This window comes from Aphidius gifuensis, linkage group LG3, assembly GCF_014905175.1.
Source record: "Aphidius gifuensis isolate YNYX2018 linkage group LG3, ASM1490517v1, whole genome shotgun sequence".
Classification (NCBI taxonomy): Eukaryota; Metazoa; Arthropoda; class Insecta; order Hymenoptera; family Braconidae; genus Aphidius; species Aphidius gifuensis.
The window spans coordinates 19,140,804-19,167,606 of record NC_057790.1 but is presented as its reverse complement, the minus strand read 5'-3'; the positions used below and the strand labels follow the sequence as shown (position 1 = coordinate 19,167,606).

The following is a 26,803-nucleotide window of genomic DNA, read 5'->3' as shown; positions in this document are numbered from 1 at the left end:
TTTTCATTTTTTCATTTTTTAGTTTTCATTTTTTCATTTTTCAGTTTTCATTTTTTCATTTTTTCATTTTTCATTTTTCAGTTTTCATTTTTTCATTTTTCAGTTTTCATTTTTTCATTTTTCAGTTTTCATTTTTCATTTTCATTTTCATTTTTCATTTTCATTTTTCATTTTCATTTTCATTTTAGTTTTCATTTTATCATTTTTAGTTTTTTTCATTTTCATTTTCATTTTTCATTTTCATTTTTAGTTTTCATTTTTCATTTTTAGTTTTCATTTTTCACTTTCTAGTTTTCATTTTCCATTTTTTAGTTTTCATTTTTCCATTTTTCATTTTCTTTTCATCTTTTCATTTTCTAGTTTTCATTTTTTCATTTTTTAGTTTTCATTTTTCATTTTTTCATTTTTGAGTTTTCATTTTTTCATTTTCTAGTTTTCATTTTTTCATTTTTTAGTTTTCATTTTTCATTTTTTTAGTTTTCATTTTTTCATTTTCATTTCATTTTTCATTTTTTTAGTTTTCATTTTTCATTTTTTCATTTTTTCATTTTTCATTTTTTCATTTTTTCATTTTTCATTTTTTCATTTTTTAGTTTTCATTTTTTCATTTTTTAGTTTTCATTTTTCATTTTTTCATTTTTTAGTTTTCATTTTTTCATTTTCTAGTTTTCATTTTTTCATTTTTTCATTTTTTCATTTTTTAGTTTTTAGTTTTCATTTTTTCATTTTTTAGTTTTCATTTTTTCATTTTCTAGTTTTCATTTTTTCATTTTTTAGTTTTCATTTTTTCATTTTTTCATTTTTCATTTTTTCATTTTTTCATTTTTCATTTTTTCATTTTTTCATTTTTCATTTTTTCATTTTTTAGTTTTCATTTTTTCATTTTTTAGTTTTCATTTTTTCATTTTTCATTTTTTCATTTTTCATTTTTTAGTTTTCATTTTATCATTTTTTAGTTTTCATTTTATCATTTTTTAGTTTTCATTTTCTAGTTTTCATTTTTTCATTTTTTCATTTTTCATTTTTTCTTTTTTTCATTTTTCATTTTTTCATTTTTTAGTTTTCATTTTTCATTTTTTAGTTTTCATTTTTTCATTTTTTAGTTTTCATTTTTTCATTTTCTAGTTTTCATTTTTTCATTTTTTAGTTTTCATTTTTCATTTTTTAGTTTTCATTTTTTCATTTTTTAGTTTTCATTTTTTCATTTTCTAGTTTTCTTTTTTTCATTTTTTCATTTTTCATTTTTTCATTTTTTCATTTTTCATTTTTTCATTTTTTAGTTTTCATTTTTTCATTTTTTAGTTTTCATTTTTCATTTTTTCATTTTTTAGTTTTCATTTTTTCATTTTCTAGTTTTCATTTTTTCATTTTTTCATTTTTCCATTTTTTCATTTTTTCATTTTTCATTTTATCATTTTTTAGTTTTTAGTTTTCATTTTTTCATTTTCTAGTTTTTATTTTTCATTTTTTCATTTTTTAGTTTTCATTTTTCATTTTTTAGTTTTCATTTTTCATTTTTTCATTTTTCATTTTTTCATTTTTTCATTTTTCATTTTTTCATTTTTTAGTTTTCATTTTTTCATTTTTTAGTTTTCATTTTTCATTTTTTCATTTTTTAGTTTTCATTTTTTCATTTTCTAGTTTTCATTTTTTCATTTTTTAGTTTTCATTTTTCATTTTTTAGTTTTCATTTTTTCATTTTTTAGTTTTCATTTTTTCATTTTTTAGTTTTCATTTTTTCATTTTTTAGTTTTCATTTTTTCATTTTTCATTTTTCATTTTTTCATTTTTTCATTTTTCATTTTTTCATTTTTTCATTTTTCATTTTTTCATTTTTCATTTTTTCATTTTTTCATTTTTCATTTTTTCATTTTTCATTTTTTAGTTTTCATTTTTTCATTTTTTAGTTTTCATTTTTTCATTTTTTAGTTTTCATTTTTTCATTTTTTCATTTTTCATTTTTTCATTTTTTCATTTTTCAGTTTTCATTTTTTCATTTTTCATTTTTTCATTTTTCATTTTTTAGTTTTCATTTTATCATTTTTTAGTTTTCATTTTTTCATTTTTCATTTTTTCATTTTTCATTTTTTAGTTTTCATTTTATCATTTTTTAGTTTTCATTTTTTCATTTTTTCATTTTTCATTTTTATATTTTTTCATTTTTCATTTTTTCATTTTTCATTTTTTAGTTTTCATTTTATCATTTTTTAGTTTTTATTTTTTCATTTTTTAGTTTTCATTTTTTCATTTTTTAGTTTTCATTTTTTCATTTTTTCATTTTTTCATTTTTTCATTTTTTCATTTTTTCATTTTTTCATTTTTCAGTTTTCATTTTTCATTTTTTAGTTTTCATTTTTTCATTTTTTAGTTTTCATTTTTTCATTTTTTAGTTTTCATTTTTTCATTTTTCAGTTTTCATTTTTTCATTTTTCATTTTTTCATTTTTTCATTTTTCATTTTTTCATTTTTTAGTTTTTAGTTTTCATTTTTTCATTTTTTAGTTTTCATTTTTCATTTTTTAGTTTTCATTTTTTCATTTTTTAGTTTTCATTTTTCATTTTTTAGTTTTCATTTTTTCATTTTTTAGTTTTCATTTTTTCATTTTCTAGTTTTCATTTTTTCATTTTTTAGTTTTCATTTTTTCATTTTTTTTTTTTTTTTTTTTCTTTTTTTCATTTTTTAGTTTTCATTTTTTCATTTTTCATTTTTTAGTTTTCATTTTTTCATTTTTTAGTTTTCATTTTTTCATTTTTCAGTTTTCATTTTTTCATTTTTTCATTTTTTAGTTTTCATTTTTTCATTTTTTAGTTTTCATTTTTTCATTTTTTAGTTTTCATTTTTTCATTTTTTAGTTTTCATTTTTTCATTTTCTAGTTTTCATTTTTTAGTTTTCATTTTTCATTTTTTCATTTTTCATTTTTTAGTTTTCATTTTATCATTTTTTAGTTTTTAGTTTTCATTTTTTCATTTTCTAGTTTTCATTTTTCATTTTCCTTTTCATTTTTCATTTTTAGTTTCATTTTTTTATTTTTCAGTTTTATTTTTCATTTCATTTTAGTTTTCATTTTCATTTTTAGTTTTCATTTTCATCATCTTTTTCATTTTCATTTTTTTTTCATTTTCATTTTCATTTTCATTCATTTTTCATTTTTTCATCATTTCATTTTTTCATCATTTTTCATTTTAACTTTTCATTTTTCATTTTCCATTTTCATTTTCATTTTTAGCATTTTTAGTTTTCATTCATTTTTAGTTTCTTTATTTTTCATTTTTTAGTTTTTCATTTTTCATTTTTTCATTTTTTCATTTTTCATTTTTTCATTTTTCATTTTTTCATTTTTTAGTTTTTAGTTTTCATTTTTTCATTTTTCATTTTTTCATTTTTTAGTTTTTAGTTTTCATTTTTTCATTTTTTAGTTTTCATTTTTCATTTTTTAGTTTTCATTTTTTCATTTTTTAGTTTTCATTTTTTCATTTTCTAGTTTTCATTTTTTCATTTTTTAGTTTTCATTTTTTCATTTTTTCATTTTTCATTTTTTAGTTTTCATTTTTTCATTTTTTAGTTTTCATTTTTTCATTTTCTAGTTTTCATTTTTTCATTTTTTAGTTTTCATTTTTTCATTTTTTCATTTTTCATTTTTTCATTTTTTCATTTTTCATTTTTTCATTTTTCATTTTATCATTTTTTAGTTATCATTTTTTTATTTTTTAGTTTTCATTTTTTCATTTTTTCATTTTTCATTTTTTCATTTTTTAGTTTTTAGTTTTCATTTTTCATTTTTTAGTTTTCATTTTTTCATTTTTTAGTTTTCATTTTTTCATTTTCTAGTTTTCATTTTTTCATTTTCTAGTTTTCATTTTTTCATTTTTTCATTTTTCCATTTTTTCATTTTTTCATTTTTCATTTTATCATTTTTTAGTTTTTAGTTTTCATTTTTTCATTTTCTAGTTTTCATTTTTTCATTTTTTAGTTTTCATTTTTTCATTTTTCATTTTTCAGTTTTCATTTTTTCATTTTTTCATTTTTCATTTTTTAGTTTTCATTTTTTCATTTTTTAGTTTTCATTTTTTCATTTTTTCATTTTTCATTTTTTAGTTTTCATTTTTTCATTTTTTAGTTTTCATTTTTTCATTTTCTAGTTTTCATTTTTTCATTTTTTAGTTTTCATTTTTTCATTTTTTCATTTTTCATTTTTTCATTTTTTCATTTTTTCATTTTTTCATTTTTTCATTTTTTAGTTTTCATTTTTTCATTTTTTAGTTTTTCATTTTTTCATTTTTCATTTTTTCATTTTTTCATTTTTCATTTTTTCATTTTTCATTTTTTCATTTTTTAGTTTTTAGTTTTCATTTTTTCATTTTTTAGTTTTCATTTTTCATTTTTTAGTTTTCATTTTTTCATTTTTTAGTTTTCATTTTTTCATTTTCTAGTTTTCATTTTTTCATTTTTTCATTTTTTCATTTTTTCATTTTTCATTTTTTCATTTTTCATTTTTTAGTTTTCATTTTTTCATTTTTCATTTTTTCATTTTTCATTTTTTAGTTTTCATTTTATCATTTTTTAGTTTTCATTTTTTCATTTTTTAGTTTTCATTTTTTCATTTTTCATTTTTTCATTTTTTAGTTTTTAGTTTTCATTTTAGTTTTATCTTTTTCATTTTAGTTTTCATTTTTCATTTTTAGTTTTCATTTTTCATTTTTCAGTTTTCATTTTTTCATTTTCATTTTCATTTTTCATTTTCATTTTATCATTTTTAGTTTTTAGTTTTCATTTTCATTTTTTAGTTTTCATTTTTCCTTATTTTTATTTTCATTTTTCATTTTTCATTTTTCATTTTCTTTTCATTTTTCATTTTTCATTTTCATTTTTCATTTTCATTTTCATTTTTCCTCATTTTCATTTTATCATTTTTAGTTTTCATTTTTCATTTTTAGTTTTCATTTTCATTTTTTCATTTTCATTTTCATCATTTCAGTTTTTAGTTTTCATTTTTTCATTTTCCAGTTTTCATTTTTCATTTTAGTTTCATTTTTCATTTTCATTTTCATTTTTCTTTTCATTTTCATTTTCATTTTCATTTTTAGTTTTCATTTTTCATTTTTTCATTTTTTCATTTTTCATTTTATCATTTTTTAGTTTTTAGTTTTCATTTTTTCATTTTCTAGTTTTCATTTTTTCATTTTTTAGTTTTCATTTTTTCATTTTTTCATTTTTCATTTTTTCATTTTTTCATTTTTCATTTTTTCATTTTTCATTTTTTCATTTTTTCATTTTTCATTTTTTCATTTTTCATTTTATCATTTTTTAGTTATCATTTTTTTATTTTTTAGTTTTCATTTTTTCATTTTTTCATTTTTTCATTTTTCATTTTTTCATTTTTCAGTTTTCATTTTTTCATTTTTCATTTTTCAGTTTTCATTTTTTCATTTTTCATTTTTTCATTTTTTCATTTTTCATTTTTTCATTTTTCATTTTTTAGTTTTCATTTTATCATTTTTTAGTTTTCATTTTTTCATTTTTCATTTTTTCATTTTTCATTTTTTAGTTTTCATTTTATCATTTTTTAGTTTTCATTTTTTCATTTTCTAGTTTTCATTTTTTCATTTTTTCATTTTTCATTTTTTCATTTTTTAGTTTTTAGTTTTCATTTTTTCATTTTTTAGTTTTCATTTTTCATTTTTTAGTTTTCATTTTTTCATTTTTTAGTTTTCATTTTTTCATTTTTTAGTTTTCATTTTTTCATTTTTTCATTTTTCATTTTTTAGTTTTCATTTTTTCATTTTTTAGTTTTCATTTTTTCATTTTTCAGTTTTCATTTTTTCATTTTTCATTTTTTAGTTTTCATTTTTTCATTTTTCATTTTTTCATTTTTCAGTTTTCATTTTTTCATTTTTTAGTTTTCATTTTTTCATTTTTTAGTTTTCATTTTTTCATTTTCTAGTTTTCATTTTTTCATTTTTTCATTTTTTCATTTTTCATTTTTTCATTTTTCATTTTTTCATTTTTTCATTTTTTCATTTTTTATTTTTTCATTTTTCATTTTTTCATTTTTTAGTTTTCATTTTTTCATTTTTTCATTTTCATTTTTTCATATTTTAGTTTTCATTTTTTCATTTTTTAGTTTTCATTTTTTCATTTTTCAGTTTTCATTTTTTCATTTTTCATTTTTTCATTTTTCATTTTTCATTTTTTCATTTTCATTCTTTCATTTTTCAGTTTTCATTTTTTCATTTTTCATTTTTCAGTTTTCATTTTTTTATTTTTTCAATAATTAGTTTTCATTTTTCATTTTTTCATCTTTCATTTTTTCATTTTTTAGTTTTCATTTTTTTATTTTTTAGTTTTCATTTTTTCATTTTTCATTTTTCAGTTTTTATTTTTTCATTTTTAAGTTTTCATTTTTTCATTTTTCATTTTTCAGTTTCCATTTTTTCATCTTCTTCAAATGCCTTGACCACTAGACCTTCTTCTTATTTTTTCATAGTTTTATCAATTCCGAAAAAATACCTCCTTGCCTATCCTATGTTCCTGTTAATATTTATGTTAATATTCCTGTTTAATGTTCCTAGTATATTTTTTCTATATAAAATTTAAAATTTGAAATTTAAAATAGAATAGGCAAGGAGGTTATTTTGTATTTTGTATTTTAAATTTCAAATTTCAAATGTTCATATTCTTAGATTTTTCCATATAAAATTTTAAATTTAAAATCCAAAAGACAAAATACAAAATACAAAATACAATACCTCCTTGCCTATCCTATCCTATCATAGAAGGACGTCGGACGTCTTTCAACTCCGAAAAAATACCTCCTTGGGTTTTTAGGTTTTTCTAGGTTTTTTTTAGTTTTTTTTGAGTTTTTTTTATTATTATTAAGTTTAAAAAAACCAGAGACTTCAGGTTTGAAACCCAAAAACCTCAAAACTATAAAACCTAAAAACCTAAAAAGTTACTTAACCTTAAAACTAAAAAAACTAAAAAAAAACCTAAAAACCTAAAAAACCTAAAACCTAAAAACCTGAAAAACTAAAAACCTCAAAAACCTTAAACCTTAGAACATAAAAACACTGAAAAACTAAAAACCTAAAAAACCTAAAACCTTAGAACCTAAAAACACTTTTAAAAAAACCTAAAACCTGAAAAACCTAAAAAACTCAAAAACCGAAAAAAATTAAAAAGTTACTTGGGTTTTTAGGTTTTTTTTTTAGGTTTTTTAGGTTTTTCTAGTTTTTTTTCGAGTTTTTTTTCATTAAGTTTAAAAAAACCAGAAACTTCAGGTTTGAAACCCAAAAACCTGAAAACCTGAAGAACCTAAAAACCAAAAAACCCAAAAAACCTTCTCTAAGAAGTTAAAAGTGAAAAAAACTCCTGTTAAATATTCCTGTTAATATTTTTTCTATATAAAATTATGTGTGTGTATTGATTGATGAGTGTGCGATAATTATAACACTAATAATTACTAATAATGAGTAATTTGATAATTAGATAATGCTGAACATCTATTGAAAATTATTTTTCGTTTTAAATTTAAATAAAAAATTTTTTCAAAAAATGAATTGACGCATAGAAATGACGTCGGAGTTAACTTGATGAAACTTATTATCTATTTAAAAAAAACAACAATATTAAAAAGTGAATTATCAAGCTAATTCAATATACAAATTAGAAGTTTACACATAATAAACTCGCGAGTCTAGATGGCTCACAAAATTTTTTATCATATTTTGAATTTATTTACTATAAAATATATATTTGATATGTTTTTTTTTTGTCAAGGGGATGGAAGATGGAGACAAGTTATACGTCGTTGTGCATCAGTTGCAACCCTAGCGAAAATGCCGATAGTCGGATTGTGCACTGATCTCATACAAAAACGACACAAAACCGACACACGACTATAAGAATTTCTAAGTCACAAAAATAAATAGTAAGAAGCATTTAAAAAATAAAATATTATGTCTAAAAATTTCTAAATAATATTCACTTATTTCTAAATAATATTTCATTTTTCATTTTTTCTTCTTTTCATTTTTCATTTTTCCATAAAAACATCAACATGCTGGTATTCAAGAAAAAAAAAACATTTTTTAAGACGCAAAAGACTAAGCAAGACTGAAAAATTTTAACTCCGGATAACATAAAAATTTCCTTTCTTTTTTATTTTTTCATTTTTTCATTTTTCATTTTTTCATTTTTCATTTTTTCATTTTTCTCAAAAGACTTAGCAATATTGGAAAAATTTTGACTCCGGATAACAGAAAAATTTTCTTTATTTTTCATTTTTCATTTTTTCATTTTTCTTTTTTCATTTTTTCATTTTTCATTTTTTATTTTTCATTTTTTCATTTTTCATTTTTTAAGACGCAAAAGACTCAGCAAGACTCAGCAATTGTTAATTAAAACGCAAAAGACTGAAAAATTTTAACTTTTCTTTATTTTTCATTTTTTCATAAGAACATCTGGTATTCAATATTGGAAAAATTTTAACTCCGGATAACAGAAAAAATTTCTTTATTTTTCATATTTCATTTTTTCATAAGAACATCAACATGCTGGTATTCAAAAAAAAAAAAACTCGCGAAAATTATGGCAAATGTTTTTAAGAAAAAGATGACTTTCTAAGGATGTTTCCAAAAAAATAAATTCGCAATTGTTAATTAAGACGCAAAAGACTGAAAAATTTTAACTTTTCTTTATTTTTCATTTTTTCATTTTTCATTTTATCATAAGAACATCTTGTATTCAATATTGGAAAAATTTTAACTCCGGATAACAGAAAAATTTTTTCTATTTTTCATTTTTCATTTTTTCATTTTTCAATTTCCATTTTTTCATTTTTCATTTTTCATTTTTCATTTTTCATTTTTTCATTTTTCTTTTTTTATTTTTTTCAAAAATAAGGAAACACTTCCTAAGGAAATAATTTTCTTTTTTTTTTATTTTTTCATTTTTTCATTTTTCATTTTTCATTTTTTATTTTTAATTTTTTCATTTTTCATTTTTTCATAAGAACATCAACATGCTGGTATTCAAGAAAAAAAAAACTCCAGTCAAAGATTAGTATTTTGACTTACTTTTTTTCTTTCATAATTTCTTATTTTTATTTATTTTTTTTTTTAATTTCATTTGAAAAAAAAATCTTTTCAAGAACATTTTCGCGGTATCTGCAGTTTCTTCGGTTTTTTCCGGGGTTATGCGGTTTTTTCCGGTGTTTAGCAGTTTTCTCCGGTGTTTTGTGGTAAAAAAATAAATTTCGGTAAAAGAAACATAGAATAGGAAAAGAGGTATTTTGTAATTCTTTTGAACGGGCTAAAGTAAAGTTGTATTAAACTATAAAGTTGATTTGTTTCAAACGATATACCTTATATAAGAATCCATTTCTTTATTTCAAAGCTATATTGAGGCATATTTTTAGGAGTTTATTTCTTGCCATAAGTCATCAATCGTTTGAAACAAAAAGTTAGTCTGTAATAAAAATCCTCATACTGTTTGTATCAAACAGCTAGTAGCAAAAATTTAGCAGTTTATTTCTTGTTGCTGTCCCTCTAACGTTTGAAACAAGAGGCTTATCTATTATAACAATCATCAGAGTGTTAGTGTCAAGGAGTAACAATAGTTGACGTTTAGAAGTTTTTTTCTTGACACATACCATCTATCGTTTGTTACAAAACGTTGTCTGATGGATATAAACAAATTTTGTTTAATTCAAGATTTTTTGTTTCTTTTAACAAAACAATTATTATTTTTATTAAATATTTTATTTCTTTTTTCAAAAAGTATTTTGCCAAGAAGTTTATTTCTAAATATCAGAAATAATTTTTCACAGTGCACTAAAGTTTCTCAATTCTATCCCTTTGAATCCTTAGTATTTCCTTGAAAATATATTGGTCATCATTAAAAACATTCTTGAAAAATCCAGATGCTGAAGTCCACATGGTAGAAATAATGAAAATAAAATACGTATATAGGTCTCTCTGTGCTGAGAAAAAAAAAAAAGAAAATTTCGGAGAAATGCAACGAAAATGAATTTTTTTTTACAATATCGTCGATATGACGATACGATACGATACGATATGGTCAATTTTCGATACAATATAGAGACGATATGACCACTTGACGATACGATACGAGACGATATGGCCCTTAAAAAATCCGATACGATACGATATGAGGCCTCATATCGTATCGTATCGTATCGCGGCATCACTATTTTTTCCTATTTCCCTTTTCGCAGAACCTCCACCGTCCATTAATTCAGCAATTAAAAATCCTTTTTTCCTTTTTCCCTTTTTCTCTTTTCGCAGAACCTCCACCGTCCATCAATTCGGCAATTAAAAATCCTTTTTTCCTTTTTCCCTTTTCGCAGAACCTCCACCGTCCATCAATTCAGCAATTAAAAATCCTTTTTTCCTTTTTCCCTTTTCGCAGAACCTCCACCGTCCATCAATTCGGCAATTAAAAATCCTTTTTTCCTTTTTCCCTTTTCGCAGAACCTCCACCGTCCATCAATTCAGCAATTAAAAATCCTTTTTTCCTTTTTCCCTTTTCGCAGAACCTCCACCGTCCATCAATTCAGCAATTAAAAATCCTTTTTTCCTTTTTCCCTTTTTTGCAGAATCTCCACCATACTTTGCATTTTTTTAAATTAAAAAATGTTCCATGTTCCATTTAAACACGTCACGTGATATTTTTGCGTTCCACAATCCAAGTGCGTTTCGATAGACAATTATTTGTTGTGAATTGTGATTTGTGATTGAGTCACAGAGAGAAACGTGATCTAAGTTTTAAGTTTGTTTATATTACAAAAAAAAGTTAAATTATCATGTCATCTGATGAAGAAAATGAAGAAACTCAAGATCTTGAAAAAATTAGTGAACAAATGATGAGAATGCCAATAAGTGAAAGAATGGCAGTAAGTGCTTGGGATGATGACAACGAAGGAATTGATACACATCGAAATCCTAAAGGTTAGGAATACCTATAGTAGTAAACAAAAACAATAAACATATTAAATTTATTATTTATTTTATTTAATTAGATATTGATGCTAATTCAATTTTACTTGCTGCTGAAGATGGAGACAAAGAAAAAATAATTTCATTGTTAAATAAAAATCCAGGTTTAATAAATGTGACAGATGAGGATGGTTACACTCCTTTACATAGAGCTTGTTATGGAAATCATAATGATATTATTGAAGTAAGTTTATTAAAAATATATAATAATAAAAGAAATTAAACTAATAACATATTTGTCACAGCATTTGTTGGAAAAAGGAGCAAATTTAGAAGCAAAAACAATTGATGGATGGGAGCCACTTCATTCAGCATGTTGTTGGAATAATGCCAATTGCATATCAATGCTAATATCAAATGGTGCAAATGTTAATGCTAAAAGTAATGGTGATCAAACTCCATTACATCTTGCATGTGCTAGTTCACATAATTCTCCATCACTTCAACTTCTTCTTCTTCACCCAGATACAATTAAAACAGTTAAAAATACAGCTGGTGATACACCACAAATGATTGCAACTAGATCAGGAAAATATTATCCACTATTTGAAATGACTGAACTATGTTTAAATGAAATTTAAAAATATATTTTTCATCTGTAAATAATAATTATATTTTCATTTAAATTGTTAAATTTCATAAAAAATAAAATATTAATATTTGTTTTACTATAAGTAGAGAAAAAAAAAAAACAATCTTTTATTTATTTTTAATTAATTTTTCATATTGTTTATAAATTTTTTATTTTAATAATATTATTTAATAGTTATATATACTATTAAATAAATATAAAAATATATTAGTCTTTTAAAAATAATTAATAACATCACGAGTATTACAAAAAATAATTTTCAATTCATTATGAAATAATACTATCGTATCTTGATAATTTTTTTTTTTAATCATACAAAATGATTATTACAATTATGAAATTTATTTAAATTTCAATAATCGACCAAGTCTATATAAATTTTATAATAAAAATAAATCAAAGAAAAAAAAAATTTAATTATCAATTTTAAACAACAATAATATTAATAACAAAAAATACTAATGATATATATTTTTTTTTTTTCTTAGTATCAGATTATGATTTACCTATATATTAATGAATCGAATAAAAATAAATGTGACCCTATTTAATTGAATGATTAACATCACAAATGATTAAAATAATTATTCATTGATTATATTAATATTAGAGAGAATGAGAGAGAAAAATAAAGAGAGTACTTTATATTGTTCTGTAAAAATAATAATTTGGTTGTTTGTTCGTTTGTTTGTTTGTTGTTAGAGTGATGTTAAATTAACAAATTTTGGTGTTCCATTGTTGAGTCGTCGCATTCCTTCCCATATGAGTACAGTTGCATCTTCAGTTGCAGCATAAAGATGATGTTGATCAATTGACCATGCAATTGCAATTATTCCACCACAATCTTTACCACCATTAACAATTTCACGTATTAATTTAAGATCCCAACTACTCCATAATCTTATAATACCATTATCCAATCCAGTTGCAATGACATTAACTGATGAACCCTCAGGTGCATTACTATAACATAATGATGTTATTTTTCTTTTTGATGATACTGTTCCAACAGGTCTAGCATTAATTGTAAATACTCTTAATTCAGATCGATTATCATTATTATTTGTATTGTTTTGTTGTCTTGATAAATCACAAGTAACAGCAATATCACCAAGTGTTTCACTTATTGATAATAAACTTATTGAATGACTTTTATGACAATCAATTGATCTAACATATGTTAAAGTATTTAAATCCCAAATAACAACAACACCCTCAATATCACCAGAAACAGCAATACTAAATGCACGTGATAAAACAATAACTTTAACAGTTGATCTATGTGCAAGTAACACAATTGCTGATTCAGGTATAAATTCAATTTTTCCATTTGTTTCAATATTATATGTATAAACAGTTATTATTCCTGATAAATGACCAATCCAAAGTTGTCCACAATCAGCTGATGAACCAATAATTGTTATTGGATCAAAACCAGATGATTTAATAAGTGGTCTTGGTGGTTGTTCTTTTTTTGATTTAAGTCTTGCAATACCATCAGCTACACCCCATGATGCTAAACCAGCACCAAGTACTGATGTATTACTTAACATATTACTACCTTTTTCTTTTGTATAACCAAGTAATAAAGTTGTTAATACTGGTAAACCAAATACATCACCAGTTGTTAATGGTACTAATGATGAAATAATTGAACGATGTTTATGTTTCCAGCATAAAATTGGTTCATTACCAGGTGCACCAACATAATTACCCCATTTAATACCATCAACACCATCAATAACTTGTGGTATACCAATACTACTTGTTGTTGTTGAATTATTATTTGAATTTTGTATTTGTAATGGATGTGCTGAACGAAATAATTGTGCTGGTGTTTGTCCATATGTTTTAATCATTGTTTCCCATGCTTGTCTTTCAACATGATCCTCAATTTGATCAACATTAAAACCATAATATGTTGCTGGATGAAATACATTAATTGCTTCAACAGCTGGTTTACCAGTTTGACGAAAACCAAATACTAAATCAATCCAATATGGTAATACATCACGTACAATATCACTTTCTAATGCTGCTCTATGAGCTAGAATAAATAATCTTGCATCACCACCACACCATAATGGTAATTCAACATCATTAACATTACAGCCATTTTGACGTATACCAAAATTAAAACCTTCAAAATTTAATAAAAATTCAGGTAAATAAAAAAATTCTGGTATTAATTCTTTAACATCTGTTGTTGAATCACAAGATGTTAATCTCCATGTTGTTGCTAAAGCATGAAATGTACGATCAGGTATATCAAAATTATCATCTTGATAACAAAGAAACATACTTGTAAATGGTGGTAATCTAACTAAAAAATGTAATACAGTACCAGAATTACTATAATGTGAACCATAATGAAATGGTTCTTGATTTAATGAAATTAAATTTAAACCTTCAGCTAATGTTTGTTTTAAATAATTATAATTATTAATATAATGTTGTTCATTTTTTTCATCTTGTATTGCCATTGGTTTTTTAAAATTTCTATATATATTTGAATTATTTAAATTAATTTTTTTTGATGTATAATCAGCCAATACAAATGGAAATACTGGATATTGCATTAAATCATTATATGATCTACCAGCTAATTTATTTAAACACATAATATATTCCCAATTTGTTAATGATCCATTTCTCCATAATGCAAGTGCTTCACCTAAATCATCACCTGGTACTCTTCTTGGTAAATTACATGTTGATAATTCAGCAGCAAAATCATCACGTTCTTTTGATGTATTAAATGCCAACAAATATGTTCTACCAGTAACTAAAAAAATTTCAATAGCTCTTTCTTGTAATTGATATCTTCTTCTGTGTAATTCACGTATATCTTCAAGTCTCCATGCTGTACCACCAGCCATTGCAAGATCTAAACCACCAAGTGCAATATCAGTATATTGTAATTGTGGTATATCTGGTGTTTCAGGAATAAAATATAAACAATTTTCACCAATTAATGCTTCACCTAAAAATTCTGAATGAGGTGTTACAACTCTTGCTTGTGACATTTTACGTATTCTTTCACTTGTATGAAGTCTTTCAATAAGTGCTGTTGCATTTGTATCATTACGTACAGTCATAAATAAATATGATAATGGACTATCAACATTTGCTGCATCAATTTTATTTTTATATTCATTTTTAAAAAACCTTTTATCTATTTTTAAATGACATCTTTGCATTCTAATTCTAACTCTTGCTGGACCCTCAGTTGGATCAAGTTCCCAACTTTTTGGATATGATTCTTTAAAATACCATGGTGCACGTTCATGTGTTAATCTTTTAGCTAAATCACGCCATTTAGCCATTAATTGTGCTTCAATTGCACGTGAATGTTTTAGCTTTTCCATTAATATTTTACGTTCACAATTTTGTTCTTCAACAACTGTTCTTGTTATTGTCATTGCACTATCTGTTATTTGTTTACTAAGTATATCAAATTTATTACCAATTCTTTGTATTGCAATTATATTATTATCAAGCCATATATCACGTTCACGCATTAATTCTCTTCGTAATAATAATAATTCTTCACCCCATAAATCTGGTGTTGCTTTTTCAATACCTTTAACTAAATTCCATATACATAATGCTTCTTTTAAATCAATACAAATTCTTGCATCAGCACTTGGCATATCATCTTTTTTTTGTAATAAATCCCAAAAAAAAACTGTAAATTTTTGTTCAATTTGTGGATGTATTTCAAGTAATGATGAAAGTATTTCACGTCCACGTGGTTCTTCCATTAAACATCTTACAGCATATACTCTTGTATTATTACTTTGATGTGGTCCCAATAACCATACTAATATTCTTGCTGTATTTTTTCTTAGTGTTGGTCTTGATGACCAAGAACCACCCCAATAATTTTTTTTATCCAACGGACTTGTTAAGCCATGAAGTAACATTGAAAATAATCTTTTAGTTAATTGTAATTCATTTGTTGATGGTGAATTATCAGCAGTTGTTATAAATTCAACAGCTCTTATTATAATTGATCTAAATCTTTCATTAATTTCACTTTTACCTGGTTCTTTTATTGATAAATTTGAACTATGTAAACTTCCATAACTTGATGAACGTGATTCATGATCACTTTGTTCACTTGATGTTGTCAATACAGATGTTAAATATGATGCTGATGCTAAATATGATGCAGTACTTAATAATCTAAAGCCCGAATGTGTTGTTACTTTTGACATTAATGTATCTAATTCACCATCAAATAGTACAACTTGTGCATCACGTATAACTCCAACACAATGAGTTGATTCACCACATTGTGATCTTTCATTAAGCTCAACATGATTAAGAATTAAATGAATATCAGATATTGCTTGCATATGATGATTACCTGGTGTTTCTAATAGTTTCGTTGCAATTGTAACAAGAATAACATGTATATCATTAAATAATGATATTGAATTACCCTTGTGAGCTCCATTAACAAGTGCTTTTACAAGTATCTCAATTAAACCTTGATCTAATAATATTTTTAATAAATTTGGTTGTTTTGTTATAATACCAGTTACAAATGATACCATTGGTCTTGCAATACTTGGATCAGTTAATGATGATTTTGCTAACATTGCTAATAATGGTGGCATTGCTGATAAATTTGGTCCTTTTGTTGCTAAACTTTCAAGTGCAGCAACAAGTGGTTCACTTGGTGGATAAAGTGATATTTGATTTGCTAAATGTATAAAATATTTTTGTTTTATAAATTTATTAATTTCATCATCACTTGCACGTTGAAAATATGCTTGTACAACTTTAATTAATGCTGTTCTTACTCTTGTATCTGGATTATTACCAAGTACAAGTAATAATTCAGCACGTAATACATGTTTTAATACAGAATCAATTTGACTATCTGGTAATACACGTATTGCATCACGTAATAATAATAATAAACCTTCACAAACAAGACCTTGACATGCACGTTTTTCATCAATCCACATTGTATGTGGATATGTATTAAATTGATTATTTGAACAATCACTTGCTGCAATACCAGAATCTTCACCAGCACTTGTTTCCATATTATTATGATGATGATTATTGTTATTACTATTATTATTATTACGTCTACGTCTTGATACTCTATCACGTTGAATTTGTACATTAACCAATGCTTTATTTAATTTACCTATTTCTAATGTATTAATTGATTCATCTGATGAACTTGCAGTTGTTGTTTTTTCTATTGTCATAGATTGTGTTGTTTTTGTTATTGTTGTTGTTTTACTACCACTGCTACTACTACTGCTACTACTACTACTGCTACCACCACCACTCCTACTACTACCACCGCTAGGTGATTTAATTTTAATTTTAATCTTTTTATTATTTTTTTCAAGTGGTGGTAATAAAAAATAAATATTATGACGTGAATGAGTTACATAAGTTTCTGATGCTTGATGTACAAGTATAAGATAATCTGTTATTGCAACCAGATGTGCAAACTCCGGGGGAGCTCCCATGAGAGCACGTATTAATTCAACAACAGCTGTACCAGTTGTTGAATCAAGTAATGTACCTAATTCTTCATATAAAAAATGTTCTTTACATAATAATAATATTGTTTCAACAATTCTAACACGATTTAATTGTGATGCATTAAATTCTCTTTGTGAATGTTGATCTCTCAATAATACAAGTAATGATTGTAATAATAAATTCATTGAATCAAATTTTGCCCATGTACGCCATGCACTTAATGTTACATTAATTAATTCTGGATCAGTTATAATTGTTTCACAATTTTGTAATATTGTATGATTTCCATTATTAATATCTTTTATTAATATTGAACTATCACATGCTGCATCAAAAATTGTTTTTAATATATATTTACCAGCATGACAACGTGGTGATTCTAGTACACGTAATAATAATGATGCACCACCCTCTGAACGATATTGATTTAATAGCTCAGAATCACTTTTAGCTAAATTAAGAACAATTGATAATGCTAATGCTTGTTCTTCTTCATTTGAATTTAATTCAACAACACGTGCAAATAAATAAAAAAAATTTGGTATACCACCAATTAAACTTGCTGCTGGTATTAAACCTCTGTATTGTTGACATTCAAGTTTTATTGTTGATATTGTTGGTATTGATATTGGTGGTTGTTGTGATACTCTATTATCTGGTGCTGAAATAACACGAAAACCAGGTTGTCCAGGAAATAAATTTCTAACAACAGCATTTGGTGTTGCAATTGCTTGTGGATATAAATGAATAATTGTTGGATTTTGTGCTTCATAACTTAATAATATATTATCTTGTAAATTATTTAAATGTGAATTTGTTGCATCCATAACTGAATCCCAATCAATTTTAGTATCACTTACTTTTGTCTCAACAATATGACGTAAAAATGTACCACCATATGATTTTCTACGATTTAAATCAATTTTACCATTTTCAAATTTTATTTCACGTATACCATTTAAAGCACCAGAACCAAGTAAATATGAAAAATCTGGTTTTACAGAATTTAATATACAATCAGATAAATTTGTATGATTTGGTCCAATACTTGCTAAATATAAAGCTCTTTCTTTTGTAAATACTGGACATCTAAAAATCATTAAATTACCTAAATAACATGCACCATTACCAGTTGCACCAATTTGTCCTAAAAGTATACATGTTGTACTTGGTTTTCTAATTAATAAACCATCAAATGGTAATTGTGCATTTGCCTCACGCCATCCGTCAATCCATATGACAACTTCAACAACAGCACTTTTTTTATTAAGTACTGTATCTTTAAAATTAAGTGCAAGATGATGCCAACGTCCTGATGGTAACATTCCATTAATACATGTTTCAGATATTGTACGATTTGTTTTATCATCTGGTCTTGTTAGACGTAAAATTAATTTATCTGCTCGTAAATCAAGCCAAAGTTCTAGAACCAATGATTCAAAACCAACTGACATTAAATGAATTATTGTTGCTGGTGTTGGTGGTGATGATGATCCAGCAACAACTTCTCTACTCCAATTATCAGATAATAATCCCCATTCAGATAAACTTTCACTATCACTATCCAAGTGTGGAGCAACAGAAACAGTTGTACCTCTATTGCCATTTGATGATCCTCTTTCAACTCTTAACCACATTGATGCTGAACAACCATTTAACCAAACTGGCCATGATAATTCTGGACCAACTGGTAAACAAGTTGCATGAACAGACCATGGACTACATATACCCAAAGCCAAATGTTTTTTACGAAAATTATTAACAAGATTTTCAATTTTTTCAGAATTTTTTAAGCTTTCATTTGCTGGTTTACACATAAAATTTTTATCCAATCGTGTTGGAAATGATAATATAAAATTTGGCTGTGGTTTTGATGTTAAAACTAATCTTGATAATGGCTCAAGTAATGCCAATAATGGTGGTGATTGTACTTTAAATAATGATAAATATGATACTAATTCTGTTGGTGATATTGATTGTGTTGCTAGAAGTGTAAATACTTCTAAAATTGCATGTTGTAAATCTGGAAAAAAATTAAGTAGATTAATGGTAAAAATATATAATCTGCTTTAAAAAAAAAATTAATAATAATTACCTTGATATTGTAAATCTTTACTTATTAAAATATTTTCAAAACCATTTAATAATTTTGCAATAACACCTGATCCTGCAAGTACTGCACAAGTTGATGCACTTTCTCTGCATGTTATTGCTATTTTTCTAAGCCCATTACTAACAATTCCACATCGTTCAACATCAAGTCCTTCTTTACTATAATGAATTAATAAATCAACAGCTAATGAACACAATGCAGGATGTGCATTTGCATGACCTCTTGGTTCAACAATTGGTCCAAGTGAATTACTTTTTTTCATTTGATTATTTTGTGAATATTTTGCTTGAATTTCAACATCAGCCTCGTAACCATCATCAGCAGTTACATTATCACCAATACTACTATCATCACCGCCACCACTTCCACCACCAACAACACCACTACAATCTGGTGATGTATCTAATGCCATTGACGGTAACTACGTCAATTAATAACAAGAAAATAAAATAAATATAATACGATTATATTAATCCACTTGTTGTACTTGTTATTATAATTCATGTATTTTTTTTTTTTTTTTTAAATAATAATTAATATAACTTACTCTTGGTCGTATTGGCTGGGGTACTGTTTCTTCTTGACTCGGTTTAAGCATTGATACACGTAACAATCCTTCGACAATCATTGATATTCCTTTTCCTAATTTTATTTCTTTTGTCATAAGGGTTTTACTAAGTTCGTTTATAACAACTGAATCACCTGAAAAATAAATACGAAATTTTATTAATTGTTTTATTTTATTTTTTCTGTTTCAGAAATACCAATGTATGGCTTCTGGTTGCTGTTGATAGAAAAAAACTAGGTGAGTTAGATTTGAATTAAATTTTATATAATTAAATTTACGAAAAAGAAAATTACTTTAGGTTGTTTATTAGTATTATTATTATTATTGAATTGAATAATTTTTGATGTAACAACTAGATCAAGTTTTCTCTTATGACTGTTTTTAAAGAATATAAAATTTAATTGCTAACAACATTTGACGTTTGTCACTAATCCGCAGATGTCGTTGAGGGTTATCGAGTATATTTAATTTATATTTTACCTCCCTCCAATTGTAAATGATTAATAGTATATTTCAAGGAAAATATTTTTTTATTATTAGTTATAAGTAGATTACTTCTGTATAAATAATTTTCCGATTTTATTTCTCGAAATTTCTTATATTATATATATTTTCAATAACAAGTATTACTTACTTGTTGATGATGTCAAACAACAAGTGATTAGTGCTTCTAAAAGACGATGTGCTGATTTACTAGCATCTAAAATAAAAATAAATAATTTAAAGAATAAACCTTCATTAATAAATATAATAATGTTGATAATTAAAAATGAAAAAAAAAAAAATTACCTTTGATACGATCAGTAGCAAGAAAACTAGCAAGTATTTTAAATAATTTTAATGATTTTTCTGCTATTGGATTTTTTGATATTTCATTACGAAATGTTGGACTACAAAGTGCAACTCCAGCAGCTGCTCTCCATGCTGCACTTGCTTGAAAAAAATTAATTTTTTTCATCTCAATATCATCAGTCTTAATAAATTCATTTGATGATTTATCAATATTTTCATCATGACAAATTGTAGCTAAATACTCATGATTATTATTCGAATTATCTAAATCAGTCTTAATTAATATGCTTTTTTTTTTTTCTTCATCAAAAATTTTATCTATTCTATTATCATTAATAGCTGTTAATTTATCAATGAGTGCAGTTGTTTCATTATTAAGTAAATTAAAAAGTGATATTAATGCTGGTATTCCATTAATTTTTTTATCATCATCATCATCATTAATATCTTCATCATTATTATCATCAATATATTTATTTTCTTCTGTTATATTTTTCCAAATTTCCATTATTACTGTAACCTCAAGTAATGCATAAACACTTTTTGTAAATAATGGATTTTTAATAAGTTTCAATGATTCATCAAGTCCATTAATTTGCATCAATGTATCATACATTTGTGGATTTATAATTAAATTTGATATCATTGATAAACATGATTGTATAAGAAATTCACATGTTGAATCATTACCATTATTATTAATATATTTTTTAACATTAATAAATGTCGGATAAAATACACGAAAAAGCATTTCACGTCTTACATAAAAATTTGAATTTGGTGTTACTTTCATTAAATGTGACATAATAATATAACATAAATTTGAATCATCTGGTATTAATAAATCAGCATAAAGTTCAATAAAATTCCATGAATAATTATTTGGTTTATTACAACAATTACATGTATCATGTCCATTGAATCCACCAAGTTCTTTAAATAAACATCTTTCTAATAAATCAACACACGGTAAATATAATTGTATATATTTTTTTTTAAATATATTAACAATATTTGTTAATAATATTTTTGGTGGAAAACAACAACATGTACCAGCAGCTGTTATAACTTTGAGTAATCTTATTTCAATATCAATTGAAAATGTTTTTAATTCTTTATTTAATGATAATAATGTCATAAATAATGTTGATATACAACATATTTGTTGAGTTATTGTTCCAACAGTTGGTTGTGTATATATTGCACCAAATATATTAAAATGATGATATGAATCAATGGTATTTGTGCATGATTTATGTTTTGATCTATGACATTGTCCCATATGACATAAATCTTGTCTAACACGTTTTAATGCACATATTAATGCACCAATCATATCAATAACTTTAATTGTACGTATTATTGATCTTGATTTATCAATACTTGGTAAATTAATAATTGCTAATATTGTACGTTCAACTAATTTACCATCTTGACTTTCAGTAAATAATTGAAATAATTCAAGAAAATCTTTTAATTTTTCACTAGTACCACGTTGATGTAATAAACAATATAAAAATGTTATAATACCATATGTTGTTGCAAATATAAATTCTTGTAGTAGTGAACCTTCTTCAGGATTTAATACAACAACTGGTTTACTACATGCATCTTCAAGTAATCTTAATGTCATTGGTAATAAACCATTATGTATAACAGCTGTTGTTGGTTCATCAGCACGTAATACACGTTCTAATGCACCAAGCATTAAACGTGCAGCAGCAGCTTTTAATGTTGCTGATTCTGTACCACTTAAATTTATTCCATCAATGCCAAATTGTAATGACCATAATGTATCTAATGCAAATTTTAAAACTTGTACAGCTGGTGTTTGTTCAGCAGGTGTTGTTTCATAATCTCTTAAACCTTGTAATAATTGTATAATTAATAAACTTGTTTCAAAATTACTTAATTTTGAATCAATTACTTTTTTAATACGTTGATCCATAAAATCATGTGGCATTTTACGTATTGGACGTTGCATTGGCTCATAAAGTATTTGTTTTTGTTGATTATCTTCATCATCACTTCTTACAACTTGAGTAAAATATTCAAAATCCATTGGATTAAGACGTATTTTAAGTGTTAATGATCTTGCTTGATCAATAACATCATTATCAATTATTTCTGATTCACTACTAAGTGCATTATTATTATTTATATTATTATTACTGTTATTATTACTATTATTTGGTATTATTTCTTCTTCATCATTATCATCATCATCATCGTTATCAGCAGCATTTGTTTTTTTAAATAAAACTTGTTGTGATATTCTTGATGTACCAGTAGCAATACTGTGTCTTCTTATACGTTTTTTAGTTATTTGTATTTGATCATTCAATGTTGTTGATCGACAACGTTGATTTTTTTTTTTTTTCTTTTTCGTATGTGGAATAATGTCAACTGTATCAACAGTATCATCATTACAATGAAATTTGATGTATGGATTATTGTGTGGTACAGTGTTATTAATTTCATTTGATGATACTGGATATAAGGCAACAAGAAGAGCAACCAGTTCACGACCACATGATAAACCACGAACACCAAGCATATGAAGAACTGATAGGCATCGCCAACCACGTCCCTGTACCAAGTATTTACGAAGTGAAAATAATTCACCACCATCATTTCTAGCTGCACATAATTCATGTACATCAGATAATAATTCACAAGCAACTAAAGTTGATACACCACCACCACCAACTGAACTATAAACAAAAATTAATTATTCAATTATTTAAAATATACATCATATATAAATTTCATCTGATTTTAATGGAGAAGAAGAATTTTTATGTGCCACTTGACTTTAGTTATCTTTATTTTTTTTAAAATAATTTGATATATTATTATTAATGACTTGCTAACAGTACAATGTGAGAATACTTAACAACATTAATCATTTTAAAAAAATTATCATTTGTTATTGGAATTATAAAATATCCATGTGAGAAAATTTTTTCCTATCAAAGTACCGTGGAAAATTACACATATTTTGTATTATCGCATTTAACTGCAAACTAACTTTTCTTATCTTGACGGCTTCATTGGACTAGGACAATGAGCTCTAAATTATTATTAATAATTGTTATTATTATTATTATTATTAACTTGTTGTTTGTATATAAATATTCTTTTTTTTTTCATTAAAAATTTCCATAAAATCACAGTTGAAATGCTACTTTAATGAGTTGTTTTTTTGTTTTATGACGTGATTTGTTTTGTAATGTTAACGTAGGTCGTTAGATTTATTAAATGAAAAAAAATAGAGAGACTAGAAAATTGTTGACAAGCTAGAAATGATATAATTAGCTTAAGCTTTTAATAAACTTTAAATTTTTTTTATAATTTTTAAATTGGTAAAATTCATTGGTATGATAATGTGAAAATGAAAAAAATTGTTTTTCCCTTTATTGTTGACATTACAGTGTGTCAGATAGTACTTTTTTTTAAGCTTTTTTTTCTCTTAAAAAATGCTATATTCAATATAATAAAATTGCCCTTATGACCTAATGAATATATAACTACTTTGTTGCTGCTTGAATGATAAGATATAAAGCTATAAAGCATAAATATTTCAATTAATAAAAAATAACTTTTTCTTTTTTTAAATAACTTACCAAAATGATAAAACTTCTTTTATATCACGTCCTTCATGTACTTGTGCGAGAAATTCAGCCAGAAAAATATCAAGCCAAGATGATTTCTAGAACAAACAATATAAACACTCTTAAAAAAAATATAAAATAATTTTTTATCAACAGAAGATTATATTAATTAAAATATATAAAAGTAGACAATTGATTCTTTTAAGTAAAATTTTTTTTATTCGATATTTATTTGTGACTTAATCTTTGACACACGTGCATCATTAAGATTAATATTTGTGTCGTCAGAGATTCGAGTAATTTGTTGATTGCAAAAAAAAAAATCAAATAAAAAAAATTCAAGATTATTTCATCAATGAAAAACATACATATTTTTTTACATAAATAAAATAAAAGAAGAGACTGTGGATAAATTTGAAATACAATATGAGTCTTTCAGAAATTATTATGTCGCAGGCAATCATGTAAAATAAAACGAGTTATATTTTTCTCAACATGATACTCAACTTTCACGAAATAATATTATCAATTTTTTTAAATAATTTTTTTTTTTTGTGGTCAAAGTTTGTTGTCTGAATAATAATTGATCTCTTTACCCAATCTCATGTATAAGCCATGCTTAAGAAATATTTTTAGAGTATTAATATGACCATTTTTGAGACATCTTAGCATCTTTGCAGTGTCACTCAAAATGTCGTTAAATTTATCTGGTTTTATATGAAGCAACTGTTTGATAAATAACATTTTTTTTTCCTCAACGACTTTATCACAAATAATTCTTGATAGATATAAATATATTTAAGAAAAAAAAAAAAAACTAATATATTTATTTTATTATTTCTGTTAAGCTCAGCATAATATTATCTTAAAAATAAAATTAAAAATATATATAGAAATATAAAAAAATTTCATTATTTAATAATACAATGATATGTATTTTTTTTACCTCATAACTTTGTGGTTCAGCATGAATAAAATTATCCCAAAAAAGTTGTAATCTTGTTGAGGGTGCTGAAGACATTGCCACAAATGTTAAATCACTTATTTCTTCTTGGCTTGTTGCCCTCAAGAAATTATTTCCTTCATCTTCTTGATTGTAACCATCCTGATCACTAGATGCTCTTTCAGTCCAAGTTGTCCACTCTTCTTCCTGATTATTATTATTTATAATAATTTTATCATTAAGTGTTGCAGGATGACTGAGTAAATAGTCAATTTTTTTGGGCGTATTTCCTCCTTGAACAGCCAAACGATCACTGAAATATAAAATCACATAAAAATATTAACAACACAATTCTCTTTTATTGTTGAATTAATTTTTATTTTAAAATTTGCCTCTCTATCAGCTCAATTTTCATTTCTTCTTATACAACGTATAACACCCTCACAAACTTTTTTTTTTTATTTATTCAAATATTCAATCACGAAGCCTCAAAAAATCAGAGAAAAAAAAAACATAAAAATTTTTATGATGACTAACACATTAAAGGGGGATGAAAAAATTGCATGTTTTTTATTTTTAGAACAGAAAATTATTGAATTGAAAGTACTTTGTTATCTTTAGTATTATTTCTTATCAAAAAAAGATAGAATGACAAGAAATTTAATTTTTTATCAATTTAAAGTTTTTATAACAAACACAACAATAATTCTTACATTTTATTTGAAAAAAAAAATTATTAAATTGTTAATTAGTATGTTAGTTTTAATTGTTATTTGTTAGTTAATGTTTATAATTTTCCAAAAAAAAAAAAATATTAAAAAAATTGATCCTTCTCGTAACACGGTTTATAACTGACTGACGTTGGAGGCACACTCTCATCAACACGTCTGACAATTTTTTTAAAATAAAGAAGGGGAAATTAAATTATTAATAATAAATTAAAGAAGGCGTTAGTAACAAAGGGTTTTGAGGTTTAGTGTCATTGTTTATTGACGATAATTTGAGTCAGTTAAATAAATAAAATCAAAAAAGAAAAGAAATAATTAAACAATCGAAATTTTATAATCGAAATTTTCTATTAAAAAATAATTTTTCGAATTCAACAGGTAGTTAAAAATAACAATTAATTGAATATATTATTGATATTTTTTTTTTTTTTTTTTGTTAAAATGATCGATATTTTTTAAATATATATTTAATTTTTCTAGCAGAGGTAGTCATAAAGATCGATATCATAAATATGACTCGTTTCTGATGATTTCTGCACACGGCATGTCGTTTTTTTTATCAATTGAAACTCATGTTTCTTTGTCTATTGATAATAATGATATAAAAAAAAAATTAAAAGTACGGAAAAACAAGAAAATTAATAAAATTAAGTTATCATTGTTAAATATTATTGTTGATTTGTTAATTATTTTTTTTGTCATCAAGTTGAGAATTATTTTTTAAACTTTGAAATTATCTGTTTTTTTTTAAACTAATTTTTAAAATTAGTGTTTTTTTATTTTTAATATTTTTTTTTCTTCAAATCACATTGATATCTAATATTTCCTAAATAAATATTCAACAAAAGATTACCAAAATAGATGAGATTATTATTTTTTTTTATTTATTTATGCTTGAACGAAAAAACCAATAAAAATAA

The 26,803-nt window shown here is 23.6% G+C and overlaps 2 protein-coding genes across 3 annotated transcripts; one reads left to right on the top strand and one right to left on the bottom strand.

Moving 5' to 3' along the window:
• The first annotated feature begins 10,719 nt into the window (after positions 1-10,719).
• LOC122852509 (ankyrin repeat domain-containing protein 49-like) lies at positions 10,720-11,654 on the top strand. The gene is made up of 3 exons (XM_044152375.1): positions 10,720-10,968; positions 11,040-11,200; positions 11,262-11,654. Exons 1-3 carry the CDS (start codon positions 10,824-10,826, stop codon positions 11,595-11,597), a joined length of 642 nt encoding a protein of 213 aa, XP_044008310.1. The 5' UTR covers positions 10,720-10,823; the 3' UTR covers positions 11,598-11,654.
• Positions 11,593-26,007, bottom strand: LOC122852462 (lysosomal-trafficking regulator). 2 transcript variants are annotated; one of them, XM_044152266.1, is made up of 8 exons: positions 25,548-26,007; positions 25,159-25,468; positions 24,225-24,310; positions 20,596-23,312; positions 20,441-20,506; positions 19,786-19,940; positions 19,221-19,659; positions 11,593-19,148 (listed from the first exon to the last, which is right to left on the bottom strand). In XM_044152266.1, the coding sequence occupies exons 1-8, from the start codon at positions 25,568-25,570 to the stop codon at positions 12,307-12,309; spliced, it is 10,638 nt and encodes a 3,545-aa protein (XP_044008201.1). In that variant the 5' UTR covers positions 25,571-26,007; the 3' UTR covers positions 11,593-12,306. The 2 variants fall into 2 exon arrangements, with proteins under 2 accessions (XP_044008201.1, XP_044008202.1); XM_044152267.1 differs by having other exon boundaries at positions 25,869-25,885.
• Between the last annotated feature and the right edge of the window lie 796 nt (positions 26,008-26,803).

Bases quoted from the DNA above. Each gene is read 5' to 3' on its own strand.
- LOC122852462 (XM_044152266.1), bottom strand. From the start codon at position 25,570: ATGAAAATTGAGCTGATAGAGAG. The intron at 24,311-25,158 runs GTAAAAAAAATA...TGTTTGTTCTAG, and splicing joins CTGAACCACAAAGTTATGAG to AAATCATCTTGGCTTGATAT. The intron at 19,941-20,440 runs GTAAGTAATACT...TTTATTTTTCAG, and splicing joins TTGTTTGACATCATCAACAA to GTGATTCAGTTGTTATAAAC.
- LOC122852509 (XM_044152375.1), top strand. From the start codon at position 10,824: ATGTCATCTGATGAAGAAAATGAAGAAACTCAAGATCTTGAAAAAATT. The intron at 10,969-11,039 runs GTTAGGAATACC...TTATTTAATTAG, and splicing joins TACACATCGAAATCCTAAAG to ATATTGATGCTAATTCAATT. The intron at 11,201-11,261 runs GTAAGTTTATTA...TATTTGTCACAG, and splicing joins ATCATAATGATATTATTGAA to CATTTGTTGGAAAAAGGAGC.